Below are 12,819 nucleotides of genomic sequence, written 5' to 3'. Positions count from 1 at the left end.
TTCACATTTTTAAATATACATATACATATTGCAGTACACATGATTTTGTCACTATCAAATGGTATATCTGTATATGTGAATGTGTACGTTAGGTCATTTCAGTTGAAGCACCAACACTACATGGCCACGACCCACACGTCCATTGTCAACAGATAATGTTTAACTTCAAAGATTACCCAGCTGCCAAGTGGTCACACACACACTACCAGTAGATATAATAGTCAACCCCCTATAGCTCTATATCATGACAGCACTGCTTGTGACACATCTGGACATCTGTCAATCCAGCAAATGTGGAAATTACCTGTCATGATAATGCTGTTCTCCATTTAGAAGTTTCATATAAGTCCTTTAAGGAAGTTGGGTGGAATGCATTTGATTTGGTTGATATGCATGTCCATTTTAGGGCTTAAAATGTACTGTTTCAAGCCCTAAAATGGACATGTGTTATGTCATGAAAAAAGCAGAACATGTCATATGTTCCCTTTTAGCTTTCTTTAGACTATGCATGTCATCAGATTGTGTTAGCCTGTTAAGCTAAACCCTAGGTATTATCTTGGGGAGCCAATGCAAGTATTCGGGTCTCTGGCAGGCGTTGTCACCTCTTGTTGCACTAACTAACTAGTTTGGTAGAGTGTAATGTATAATGGTAGAGTATAATGTCATTTGGTAGAGGATGATATTTTCATGGTGTTTTTCATGGTCATTGTAAATATTACAGATTTTCCCTGACTGGTGAAAAATCACAGCACCGGAAGCCTTTCCTAAGCTTTAAACATCCTATAAATACCTTGTCTCTCCTCTCCTCTCCTCTGCGTGTTTGTCTGTCCCAGTCAATCATTTGGCTAACCCTTATTTTCAGGATTTTAATGAATATCTGCATTGTTTGATTTGCGAGTGTGACAGTTTAGTGGTAGTTCCTTCCTCTCTTTGGGCTGGCTGGGCTAGGTCATACACAAAGAGAGAAGCAGTAAAAAGTAGTGTTGTTCTCAGCAACATGCCAAAATATATCATAACACCGACCAGTCCGTGGCAGGCCAGACATCATGAAACAGGATGTGCTGGCGATGGAAATCGTTCCTCATCACAGATCTGGGAGCAGCATACCCTACACAAATCCCCTTTACTAACTGTAATCCTTAGGGGTCAAAACTGACCTTAGATCAGCTGAAAGGTCACATGCATGCACATACAATGCACGCCCACACATGTGCATAAACAGACCTCACCTCACACACAATAGGAAAATTCCACATCCATTTTTACATCATAGCCTGTTTTGGTCTTGTTTAAAAAGTGAGAACGAGTTGACCTCTCTCCTCAATGCCAATTTAGAGCAGTCAAAAGATGTTGACATAGAAACCAAGTGAACCCTCTTTGTCTCACATCTTGAGAATATCACACAGACACACACCCACACACATATATGTCTCTCTTATCTCAGACCACAACGCTAAACCACACACTGTCTACCACTCAAGGAAACACAACTCTCTTTAACCTAAGGGAAATGGTGGTATTTGCCTATTTCAACACTGAAAATGAAAATACATTGCATTTGTATGCTTGTTCTATGTTTTTATATCAGTATTCTCAATTGCAGGTAGATTGAACGGCTTTCTTTATTATTACTAATGACTGACACTGCATAATGCTTGCCATTGTGTGCAGGCCCAAATACCAGTAGTCAAACACAATGGCAGTGTATTTTAACACTACATAGCATACAGCATGTTCTTGTACAGGTGTATCCTCTCAATAGATTTGTCTTATGCACCAACTTCTCTTAGAACAACACAGTGCAGCTTGAGCAATTCCCATAGACCAGTAGTAGAACAGCCCACAGAGCACGTCTGCTAATGCTACAACGTGTCTGGCTTGTATTTCTGGCCTAACCTGATTCTACTACGTGATCAGATGTGCTCACTGCTCAGGTAATTAACCAGTGACGAAGGACTGACAATTAAAAATAACTCTGGGGAGGGAGAGGGGACAAGGCAGGACTAGTCAAGTGATATATCCTTTCTGTGTCTGTCGCTGCAGTGGGAAGAAAGAGGGATGAGAGATTGAGAGAACTTAGAGAAAGAGAAAATGAGAGAAAGAGGGTTTAGAGATAAAGAGAGAGAGGGGAGAAAGATAGAGAAGGGGAAAAGAGAAAAAAATCACTGGCCAGCTATTCCCTTTATCCCTCTCTGCTTTGTTTACACTGTAAACACTGGCCTCTTCCAGCTCCACCTCTGCATGTAACCTGTAAGCCACTCCCATCATTCACTCCAACCTAACAACAAAACTGGTTAACAGCCTGAGAGAGCAGAGGGTGGAGACAGAGAGAGCGGAACAGCCCAGCCACCGCTTCTACACTGAATAGAGGGAGGGAGTTGGCCCACCGGAATGGCAATCCTGCGGTTTACCAAAGGAACAGAACCCCAAGAAGGGAGCGCCTAACCCGGCTCCAGAGATAAAGCCACACAAACTCTCAGTGCCAAGCTCACTGCTCATGTATCCATATCTCCTAACATGACATAACAAATAGGGCTTTGTGAAAATGCAGAGTTTCATAGGATTGAACTAGGGCGCTTCTTGTAGAGAAAAGTAACCTGTTTGACGACTTGATAACGACTTGATAACATTTGATAACATTTCAGTGACTCCCTCCCTCTGGGAACGGACAGAAAGGGACAGAAAGAATGATCGATATGCTCAATGCAGTGATTCATCATGTCAGTGCAAGTCAGAAAAGAGTGCCCGTCCCAGCAAACTTTTTCTGGGTCTCAAAACGTTCCCAAAATGCTTATAAAATGTTTTCAGAACAGATTCTGTACATTGTTCTTGCCTTTCACTGTACCATTTCAATCACACACATGCATTTATTTCTTACAATGCACAATGTTTTCATAACTTTATCACGTGTGATTGTAGACTTTTTGTGTTCAGAAAGTGTCTGTTGTAGCATGAATGTCTTATTATTGGCTCAAAATAACAAATACAGTATCTAACACTCAACGAACATCCTTGCTGGGTTGGTAGCTATGCTGTTGAGGAACACCCTCCAACTCAAAAAGGCTGATGAAAAGGGAGAACAATTGGAGGAGGCAGATCCCATTCAGCCTGTGTTTAAATACGGAAACCTCTCTTTTTCCTCTGGTTGGGCTCCCTTTGACCTCGCTCAGTGTCTCTGGTTCCTGGCCGGATGTCTAGGATGGAAAAGAGTAAGGCTGCGCTGCTAAGCTTACCCCTGCAAATATGGGACACCTCTGAACTGTGGCGCTCCACACTCCCAGGCCTCGACATTAAACCTTGTTACAAATTTAGCACTGCTCTCTATTCTCTGATTTTGTTAACCTTTCAAATAAGGCTATGCTGAGCTCAAGGCAGAACAATGACACATAATCTTAGAGCTTTAAGGATTCAGGAGAAAAGCAGTGATGGTGGTTAATGCAACCACATGAAATGGGTGGCTGAGTGGGTAGAGCGTTGGGCCAGCAACTGAAAGGTTGCTAGAATCCCTGAGCTGACAAGGTAAAAAATCTGTTGTTCTTCCCCTGAACAAGGCAGTTAACCCACTGTTCCTTGGCTGTTATTGTAAATAAGAATTTGATCTTAACTTACTTGCCTAGTTAAATAAATAAAAGTAGTCACATAACCACTATGAACCAATGGTTCATTTCTGCTATTCAAAAATGAACCAAAACACCTGAACAAGGTGATGTTGGTTTGTGAGACTACAGAAGTGTCTCAATAGGAGGGAGGGTGGACTTGCTGGAATGTGTCCTGCACAGATGTAGGATCTATATTGTCGCAGCAAATTAATCCTGCAGCAACAGGACTTGAAAGTTTAGTCCATAATGTTGCTTTTGATCGGTGGTTATGGTGTTAGCAGGCCAAAAGTAGGTTACATGAAAAGTCTGATACTGTTAAAAACAACCCTATGTGAGAGTGTATGTATGTAAAGCTCATCTGCATTTCCTGCGGTGCAGGAACACTCTCATCAACAAAAAAGGGATCTAATTAAGATCCTACACCTGTATGTGTATAACCGAGCCCGCGGCACTACCCTCTTTCCCTCCACACCCACCCCAACCAGGCAGGGGCAGGAATGTAGTGTGAGTGCTCCAGGGACACATACACTCAATTTGTTCCTGTCCTGTAAACACACCCAACAACACACTCAACAACACACTCAACAACACACTCAAAACAGAGAAAGAGAGGAATATAAAGGGACACCCATACTATCTCTGAATGTATGGCTGTCATAAAATCAAATGCTGAGATTAGCCACAGAAAGCGATGAAAAACTAAACCCGAAGGTGAAGGTTTAGAAATGAATATGAATCATGACCACTGGGGTGTTGACCAAACACCACAAGATCATTCTCAGAGATCAACACGTGACACAATCGTAATTTTCCTGAGTGATTCGCATGTGACAGAATCACAACAACATCCATGGTGAACATTCACCCTTTCACTAAGTATGTGATTGGTCAAACACAGACAACAACAGCCAAACAGCAGTCACACACTGGGCATCTAGCGTTAAACTTGTGTTGTTTTCATACATTCGAATAAGAGCCCTCGCTCCTGGCTTGTTAAATAAAGGTCCTACTTCCCTACAGAACCCTCAAACAACATTTCTGCCATGCCAAAAAAAAAAAAAAAAAAACATACACTTCTCAGTAACAAGGTGTGATAAGGTACAACAATCACAATATAAATAAGTCTATTAAAAGGTTTTTGCAGAAAATGTACCTGGAGCAAGAGGACAGCAAAACCATCCTATAGCCTGTGTTCCCAGCTCCCACGGTTTCTTCAGCAGAGTCCCAGATCTCACAAACAGGTTGCTCTGTTCTGTCTTTCACTCTTTTCTTCTCACTGATCCCCCCTGCCCTCTCCTTCTTCTTCCTCTGGCCGGCCTCCACTCCCCTCCTCCGCTTTCTGTCTTTTCACCTGGGGCTGAAAGGTTCCAGCTCTGGTTGGAGGGCAGTGTGTGTGTGTGTGAGAGAGAATGTGTGTGTGTGCGTGTGCGTGCGTGCGTGCGTGCGTGTGTGTGTGTGTGTGTGTGTTTGTGTGCGTGCGTGCGTGTGTGTGTGTGTGTGTGTGAGGGAGAGTGCTCTTTGTGTGTGTGCCAGTCGCAGCTTGCCTGCCTCTTCTGTCTGCATTCATTTCCTGTTCTAGCGCGCACATCCCCGCTTCAGAGAAGTGAGAGGAAGAGCGACAGGAAGAAAGAGTGAGACAGAGAGAGAGAGAGAGAACAAACACCATTGTAAATACAACCCATATGTATGTTTATTTATTTTCCCTTTTGTACTTTAACTATTTGCACATCGTTACACACTGTATATAGACATAATATAACATTTGACATTTCTTTATTCTTTTGGAACTTCTGTGAGTGTAAGGTTTACTGTTAATTTGTTGTGTTTATTTCACTTTTGTTTATTATCTACTTCACTTGCTTTGGCAAAGTTAACATATGTGTCCCATACCAATAAAGCCCTTAAATTGAATTGAAATTGAGAGAGAGAGCGAGAGAGAGAGAGAGAGAGAGAGAGAGAGAAAGAGAGAGACAGAGACAGAGACAGAGGCAGAGACAGAGACAGAGAGACAGACAGAAAGAGAGAGATAGAACACTAGTTGGGGGTCTATGTGTGGGTATTACGAGGGCAGCTAGTCTCTCATTCACAGGTCTTTGAAAGATTCTGATGAATCGATAGAGGAAGCCATATGACTGGCTGCAATGAGCTATTATCGACAACAGCATTTAAATGATTGAAAAATGGCAAAGTTGATTTGGTAAAAATGATTTTAGGATGTAGACAAAAGGGAGGTAGTTGTCTTAATAAAGTTGTAGATTGAGGGCTAAAAAGCATTAAACAACAGATTTTGTCTATCCAATAAGTTTTATAATGATAAGTTATTAATAATGAAATTCTGTGTGAGTTGGCAAAACAGAAACGCCCTTTTAAATGCCCCATTTTATCCTAGGGGAAACATGAATTTAGTGTGTGAGCCAAATAAAGTGATTTGGGTTAGAAGTGAACATATAATGTAGCCAACTTAGTTTTTTTCCCTGTGGGAGGCAGCAAAAATCATGTAAAAAAGTATTCTGCATCATCTGACTGAGTTCGCATTGTGTGCATAGCTGCGGGAATGGGGGCAATGGAGGGGCAATGGAGAAAAACATGTTTTTATTTCAGAAAAATATATTATTTCACAAAAGTGGTGCACTCACTCGAGCCTTTAATAGTCCCAAACGAATTCCAGCAGCTATGGTTGTGTGACATCAGACTAGGCAGTGTAGTAAGACACATGACTAATGGACAAGAGACCATACACACACAGTCAGCGACTCTGGCTTGATGACTGGGATGCCCATCAAAAATAGAAACCTTGCAGATAGACCATAGAGCTAAAAAATTATAAATGTAGTTTCCCGGGGTGAAATTAATTCATACCAACCAACGACTCACACCCATAAGGGCTCTGTTGGAACCGCCATAGAACCGCTATCATTCCGTTTAATTTACTATTGAAGGGTGCATTGGCGCCATCTATTGGCCGTTTTTGTCATCGCATGAAAGTGGTCCATGATGACGTCGATGAACGAAACAGTAACAAATGTATCAAGCAAACAAGCTTCCTCTAAAAACTGCAACAATATCACCCCTGTAAGCTCCTTTATGCCTTGCTAAGCGTTAGTCTTGTAGCTAGTTAAGTAAAAGCAGAATATTGTTGAATGTTAGCAACTATGTATTTATTCTTTCTGTAATTAACTGAGCCGATGTTTATATAAACAATACCTTTCTGCAAGATGCTAGCTAGCTAGTCTGTCTAGCAAGTAACTGTCTGTTTTGATTCATGTTAGCGTAGCTCCATCATGGAGATTGTACTGTAATTATGTTTAAGCAAAGCATTGTTTTTCCAAGGTAATGTTTTCACAGTTCACAAATTTGACATTTCGCAAACTTTTGTGGATTTTATTGGGTTTAGCTGACTCTAACTATTAAGAAACACAGTGAGGACAGAGCAGGTATATTTTTCCACAGTTTCACAACTGCTAGATTTAACACATAAATATGCCAACTTTGATTAATTATTTCTAAATTCTGCTTTTAGATACCAGTGTCATATGTCAACAATCCTTCCTCTGAAGGACTATTCTATGGATCACATTTTGTGAAAATCACCAAAATATTGGTTTCTCTGGGTTTCGTGAGGAATTACTATTTCACCCTAGCCAAAACCTCCCTCCTTAGGTAACATCATCCACTCCCTCCATGTCTCCTTCCTACATGATATCTTCCCCATCCTCACTAATTTCCTACTGTTAGACTATTCCTCCAACTCCATTATCCTTTTCCCCCTCTCACCCAGACCACATCCTTATTCTTCCTATCAACACTTGCTATAATTATCCTCCCTCTCACAAAGATAAATCCTTGCATGAAATGGCTTCAAAGATAAGCAGGCAATATCGCTTTTTCTCATAATATACTTTTTGATGGCAAGTGTCTAATGAATTGTGCACCTTATGTCTAGTTCTGTTCTCTTGAATTTTGTTCTCAACAAAGATAAGCTTCGCCTCTTCCCATCTGTCTTCACCAATGATGTACACTACATGACTAAAAGTATGTGTACACCTGCTCGTCAACACATCTCTTTCCAAAATCATGGGCATTAATATGGATTTGGTACCTTTGCTGCTATTACAGCCTCTATTACAGCTATTACAGCTTTCCCTTATATGTTGGAACATTCCTGCAGGGACTTGCTTCCATTCAGGCACAAGAGCATTAGTGAGGTCGGGCACTGATGTTGGACGATTAGGCCTGGCTCGCAGTCAGCGTTCCAATTCATCCCAAATGTGTTTAATGGGGTTGAGGTCAGGGCTCTGTGCAGGCCAGTCAAGTTCTTCCACACTGATCTCGACAAACCATTTCTGTATGGACCTCGCTTTGTGCACGGAGGCATTGTCATGGTGAAACAGGAAAGGGCCTTCCCCAAACTGTTGCCACAAACTTGGAAGCACAGAATCATCTAAATGTTAATTGTATGCTGTAGTGTTTAGATTTCCATTGACTGGAACAGCCCCAGACCATTATTCCTCCTCCACCAAACTTTACAGTTGGCACTATGCATTCGGGCAGTTAGCATTCTCCTGGCATCCGCTAAACCCATATTCGTCCATTGGACTGCCAGATGGTGAAGCATGATTCATCACTCCAGAGAAGGCGTTTCGACTGCTCCAGAGTCCAATCAAATTGTATTTGTCACATGCGCTGAATAAACATGCATTATTCAAGGTCTGACAACACGCATCTTTTTTGTTATTTTGACCAGTTTTCAGTTTCTGCAAATAAATGCTCTAAATGATATTATTTTTATTTGGAATTTGGGAGAAATATTGTCAGCAGTTTATAGAATAAAACAAAAAAAATAATTTTACCCAAACACATACCTATCAATAGTAAAACCAGAAAAACTGATCATTTTGCAGTGGTCTCTTAATTTTTTCCAGAGCAGTATATAGTGTATATAAACCCTGGATTGCTAATTCTATGTATTGGCCATTGAGAGGCTTTGAAGCCATATTGGCACTCACTAGTAGGCGCAATCCTCCAGGAATGAATGGAATTCTACAGTATTTCACGTAAATGTTTCAAGCACAAAATTGTATTTACATGTTTTCAAGTCAAATGTTTTTATATATTTTTTTTATGTTTAGCTCACTTAATGGGGCGGCAGGGTAGCCTAGTGGTTAGAGCATTGGACTAGTAACCGGAAGGTTGCAAGTTCAAATCCCCGAGCTGACAAGGTACAAATCTGTCGTTCTGCCCCTGAACAGGCCTGGGCAGAACCCACAGTTCCTAGGCCGTCATTGAAAATAATAATTTGTTCTTAACTGACTTGCCTAGTTAAATAAAGGTTAAATAAATAACAAATAATGTAATTTTAAGGTGTGTGTAATATGTGTTTGTAAAATGTCAAAAAACGAATGTAGACATCAACACATGCTTTTATTTTGCTCCCCAAAATATAATTTTTTACAGTTGAGAAGTATCAAGGGGGCTTCAATACAGCGTCCCCTGTCAGCCAAACAATACACCATGGCTCAACTTGGCTAGCCGGGGAAATCATTGCTTACACTGCACACGTAGCTACAGTAGCTAGTCAGCCTAGGGCTTCAGCGGTGTCCATGATTTGGAGTCATGCCTTGCTTTTAGTCAGGTGGGCTTCACTCACCTCATTATTTCTTTACTGTTTTCAGTGTTCCACTTGTGACCCCTGCCATTCATGACTGGACAATTAGTAAATAATTGCACATGAAGTTGCACAATGTTTACTTTGTTTTAATTTTGAAAGCAGAGGCTGTTGTAGCCAACAGCAGAGGGCGATATAGGCTTAATCGACCGGACGTGAAATATCTGGTATGTCTGCGGAACTTTATATCCCATGATTCCTTTTTCCGTCTTCCTCTTTCCCTTTAGCAGCAATGTCTAAGAGAGGTAAGAGACTTGCTAAGAAAAATCCACATTCATCTACCCGTTTGCAGAATGTCTAACATAGGAACATAATGTTATTTGGATAATGGACGATTTATGAATAATTGTCATTCATATTGGCTTGAAAATATGAAGTACTGATCATTGTTAAGAGGGATGATTTTAGGCGCTTGTTACCGAAGCCATGTTTGCTGTTATTTAGCTGATTAGCTTTTGGCGTGTTAGCTAAAATACATTAATTGGTGAGCTTATTTTCTAATCCGTTTCACGTATAAGCACAGTTGCCATTCCAGTACAACGTCCAACAAATGAGTGGCAGGTGAACTACTTATTTGAGAGTGTTATTGTCAGTGTGTGGTAGCATAGCGTCTGACTAAAAGCAAGGCATGACTCCAAATCATGGACACCGCTGAAGCCCTAGTCTGACTAGCTACTGTAGCTACGTGTGCAGTGTAAGCAATGATTTTCCCCGGCTAGCCAAGTTGAGCCATGGTGTATTGTTTTTAACTTTTAAAAAGGGGGACTTCCCCCAAAACATCAACCAAAGGCACTGATTCCATATGTGATAGAACGTTATTTTCCTTGCTAACTAGCTAGTTTCCTCCAACTCTTCTCCCAGGCCATGCAAGTAATTGCTAACTAGCTAGCTTACCTTAACAGCAGTCTACTCACAACTAGCTGGACAATTGCCACTGCAAGCTACCCTAGTGGTGTGCATTAGACAAGGGGTAGAACTGTCAACATGGGCTGCCTTTTTGTAGTACAAGCAGTAATGTTAGCCAGTGTTACATTACTTCTATTCTTGAGGCCTTTTGGTTTGGTTGTGTGGTCACTTTTGTTCCATGCCCCCCACATAGTGCTGTGGCTGCATGTTCTTGGCAGTAGTTTAAATCTGAAAAGAAAATAACGAAATGTGAGTTTATTTTTTATTTTTACAGGGACAGTGCACATTAATCAACGTTTCAGTAAAAGTGCCGGTTTTAGCCAGCCGGCTAATTTTCAACCGCAGTCCCTGGGCAGGTTATTAAAAACAATTACAATATAGACAATAGCAGCATAGAACAAGCAAGACATAGCAACATAGGACAAGCAAGACATAGCATACAGACAGAGCAACATAGGACAAGCAAGACGCAGCATACAGACAGAGCAACATAAAACAAAAAGCAGCAAGACAAAATTCATAAAAGCAACAAAGTGTTTCCACACCTCACAAGCTACAGACAACAGACAACATGGAAAGCGGCAACACACAGCTAGGGACCATGTTCACAAATCTGATTGACCTTTAGCCATGTCTTCAAGCATTTTAAAGTTGAACCCCTTTCAAAAAGCACTTGCTTTGTCTGGTCAGTAGCTGGGTGAGTTGTCGAAGAAGGGTATAGTAATCATCACTGGTGGGTGAGATGGCAGTCACCCATACTGAACAATCTCAATCCGTGATGGAACAACTTGGATAATATTTGCTTGATTTAAGCAGTGTGCTTTCAGTCTCTGCACCATGCAAAGTTTACTTCAATGGAATCTCTTCTCTTAAGGACGTGGTGGGTCATCTGGGGCGAAGTTTCGCATCTCGCTGGGTCTCCCAGTGGGCGCCGTCATAAACTGCGCTGACAACACAGGTATGTGAGATGGCAGTCTCATTTTGGCTAAGCAGTCTCAATCAGTGATGGAACATGTCATGTATTTCAACCTTGTCTTGAAATGGCCTACAAGGATCTGTACCTTGAATCAAGCCTGGGCAGTGGAACCATCTCCAACCTGTCATATATTCACCATCTTCCCCCTTTCTCACCAGGTGCTAAGAACCTGTACATCATCTCTGTCAAGGGCATCAAGGGACGTTTGAACCGTCTGCCCGCTGCTGGTGTGGGTGACATGGTCATGGCCACTGTCAAGAAAGGCAAACCAGAACTCAGAAAAAAGGGTGAGTGTTCTGCATTCTGTATTCAATTACTAGAATAGGATGAACTGGGACTAGCTAATCAAGAGATTATGGTGGTTTGCTAATGGTGGTTGGCATAGTAATTTGATTGGTCTTTAAAATGACTTGTAGTTTTCAGTACAGTAGTAGTCCCAGACCAATTGTTTAACTGAATGGTGATAATCAACAGTGTAGCGATGTGAGTTATGTCAGGTTGCTGGATTCTGATAGTCTTCCTCTTTCCTACAGTGCATCCTGCGGTTGTGATACGGCAGCGGAAGTCGTATCGGCGAAAGGATGGCGTGTTTCTCTACTTTGAAGACAATGCGGGGGTCATAGTGAATGTCAAAGGAGAAATGAAAGGTGAGTTGGGATTTTGAGTCTTTGGTCCCCCATCCCAGGTCATGAAGGTTCTTCATAAGGATGTTTTTGGTTGGGTTTCTTTGGGTGCTTTTCAAATTCTGGATGTGGATTTTGAGTACTAAATTTTATTTTCTAATATTTTGTTGCGAATTATAAATGACACCCCTTCATAAAGCACTTGCTTTGTCTGGTCAGTAGCTCGGTGAGTTGTCGAAGAAGGGGATAGTAAGATCATCACTGTGGGTGAGATGGCAGTCTCATTTTGGCTGACCAATCTCAATCAGTGATGAAACATTTGTTCACTGGATAGTGGTCATCCTTTTGAATACATTTAGATATAGTGAAATAATGGCGGCAGTGTGATTCTCTACCTTTCTCCTGGAAGTGTGTACGTCCTCACTCAAGTCGTTGATTTAAAAACATTGGATTGGTATGCACACCTGTCCATTCCTTTCAAGTTCACTTGGGGAGATGGGTAGAGAGTCTCACTGCTATGTATCATATTTTGATTTTACAATGCCAAGTGGGGTTATTTTCTAGGTAACATTATAGGAATTGACCTTGAAAAGGTAGTGAACTGTTCGTCAACAACCAAAGTAAAGTGTGGATGTTCAAATCAAGACGATACAGTCAAATTGAGTCTAGTTTTCTTGTGGATGCATAGCTCCATAACTATGTTTTTGTTCACATTGTAAGTGGCAGGTCTGCAGAGAGTGAAATGTTACTGCTCTGATGCAAGGCCAAAGGCATCTTGTCCACTATTTTATCTAATTTTTGTTGTGGGTTAAATTTGTGTTCTGTGTCACAGGTTCGGCCATCACAGGACCGGTGGCCAAGGAATGTGCAGACCTGTGGCCCAGGATTGCTTCAAATGCTGGCAGCATAGCGTGATCCTTGACCCTGGCTTGTTGTTTTCAATAAAAACCGTTGTAAAGTCAGTGTCCTGTTTGCAAAATCCCAACGCAGTGTCAAACTACACATTATCTACTGTATACATCTGTTAGTCTCACTGGGTGTACGAACAGG

At 41.4% G+C, this 12,819-nt stretch overlaps 2 protein-coding genes and 2 long non-coding RNA genes across 14 annotated transcripts in view; 3 read left to right on the top strand and 1 right to left on the bottom strand.

Moving 5' to 3' along the window:
• LOC110538397 (rho GTPase-activating protein 27) overlaps positions 1–5,232 on the bottom strand; it is a 38,755-nt gene extending 33,523 nt beyond the window's left edge. For all 11 annotated transcript variants that reach the window (XR_016485284.1, XR_016485285.1, XR_016485286.1 and 8 more), the window contains exon 1: positions 4,753–5,232. The gene's annotated coding sequence lies outside the window, so the exon portion shown is untranslated. The remainder of the gene's footprint in view (positions 1–4,752) is intronic.
• LOC149979382 (uncharacterized) overlaps positions 1–12,819 on the top strand; it is a 133,386-nt gene that overhangs the window by 23,884 nt on the left and 96,683 nt on the right. The gene's annotated exons all lie outside the window — the stretch shown is intronic.
• LOC149979383 (uncharacterized) lies at positions 6,586–8,315 on the top strand. The gene is made up of 2 exons (XR_016485289.1): positions 6,586–6,671; positions 7,120–8,315. It is a non-coding gene; the product is annotated as an uncharacterized LOC149979383 (long non-coding RNA).
• LOC110538399 (large ribosomal subunit protein uL14) lies at positions 9,393–12,731 on the top strand. Its single transcript, XM_021625192.2, has 5 exons — positions 9,393–9,509; positions 11,045–11,128; positions 11,305–11,433; positions 11,680–11,793; positions 12,602–12,731. Exons 1-5 carry the CDS (start codon positions 9,497–9,499, stop codon positions 12,682–12,684), a joined length of 423 nt encoding a protein of 140 aa, XP_021480867.1. The 5' UTR covers positions 9,393–9,496; the 3' UTR covers positions 12,685–12,731.

Source organism: Oncorhynchus mykiss, chromosome 12, assembly GCF_057628025.1.
Source record: "Oncorhynchus mykiss isolate SJ-2025 chromosome 12, ASM5762802v1, whole genome shotgun sequence".
Lineage (NCBI taxonomy): Eukaryota > Metazoa > Chordata > Actinopteri > Salmoniformes > Salmonidae > Oncorhynchus > Oncorhynchus mykiss.
The sequence above is the reverse complement of the archived record's forward strand: the minus strand, read 5'-3'. Positions and strand labels throughout refer to the sequence as shown.

Bases quoted from the DNA above. Each gene is read 5' to 3' on its own strand.
- LOC110538399 (XM_021625192.2), top strand. The intron at 11,129-11,304 runs GTATGTGAGATG...CTTTCTCACCAG, and splicing joins AAACTGCGCTGACAACACAG to GTGCTAAGAACCTGTACATC. The intron at 11,794-12,601 runs GTGAGTTGGGAT...TCTGTGTCACAG, and splicing joins TGTCAAAGGAGAAATGAAAG to GTTCGGCCATCACAGGACCG.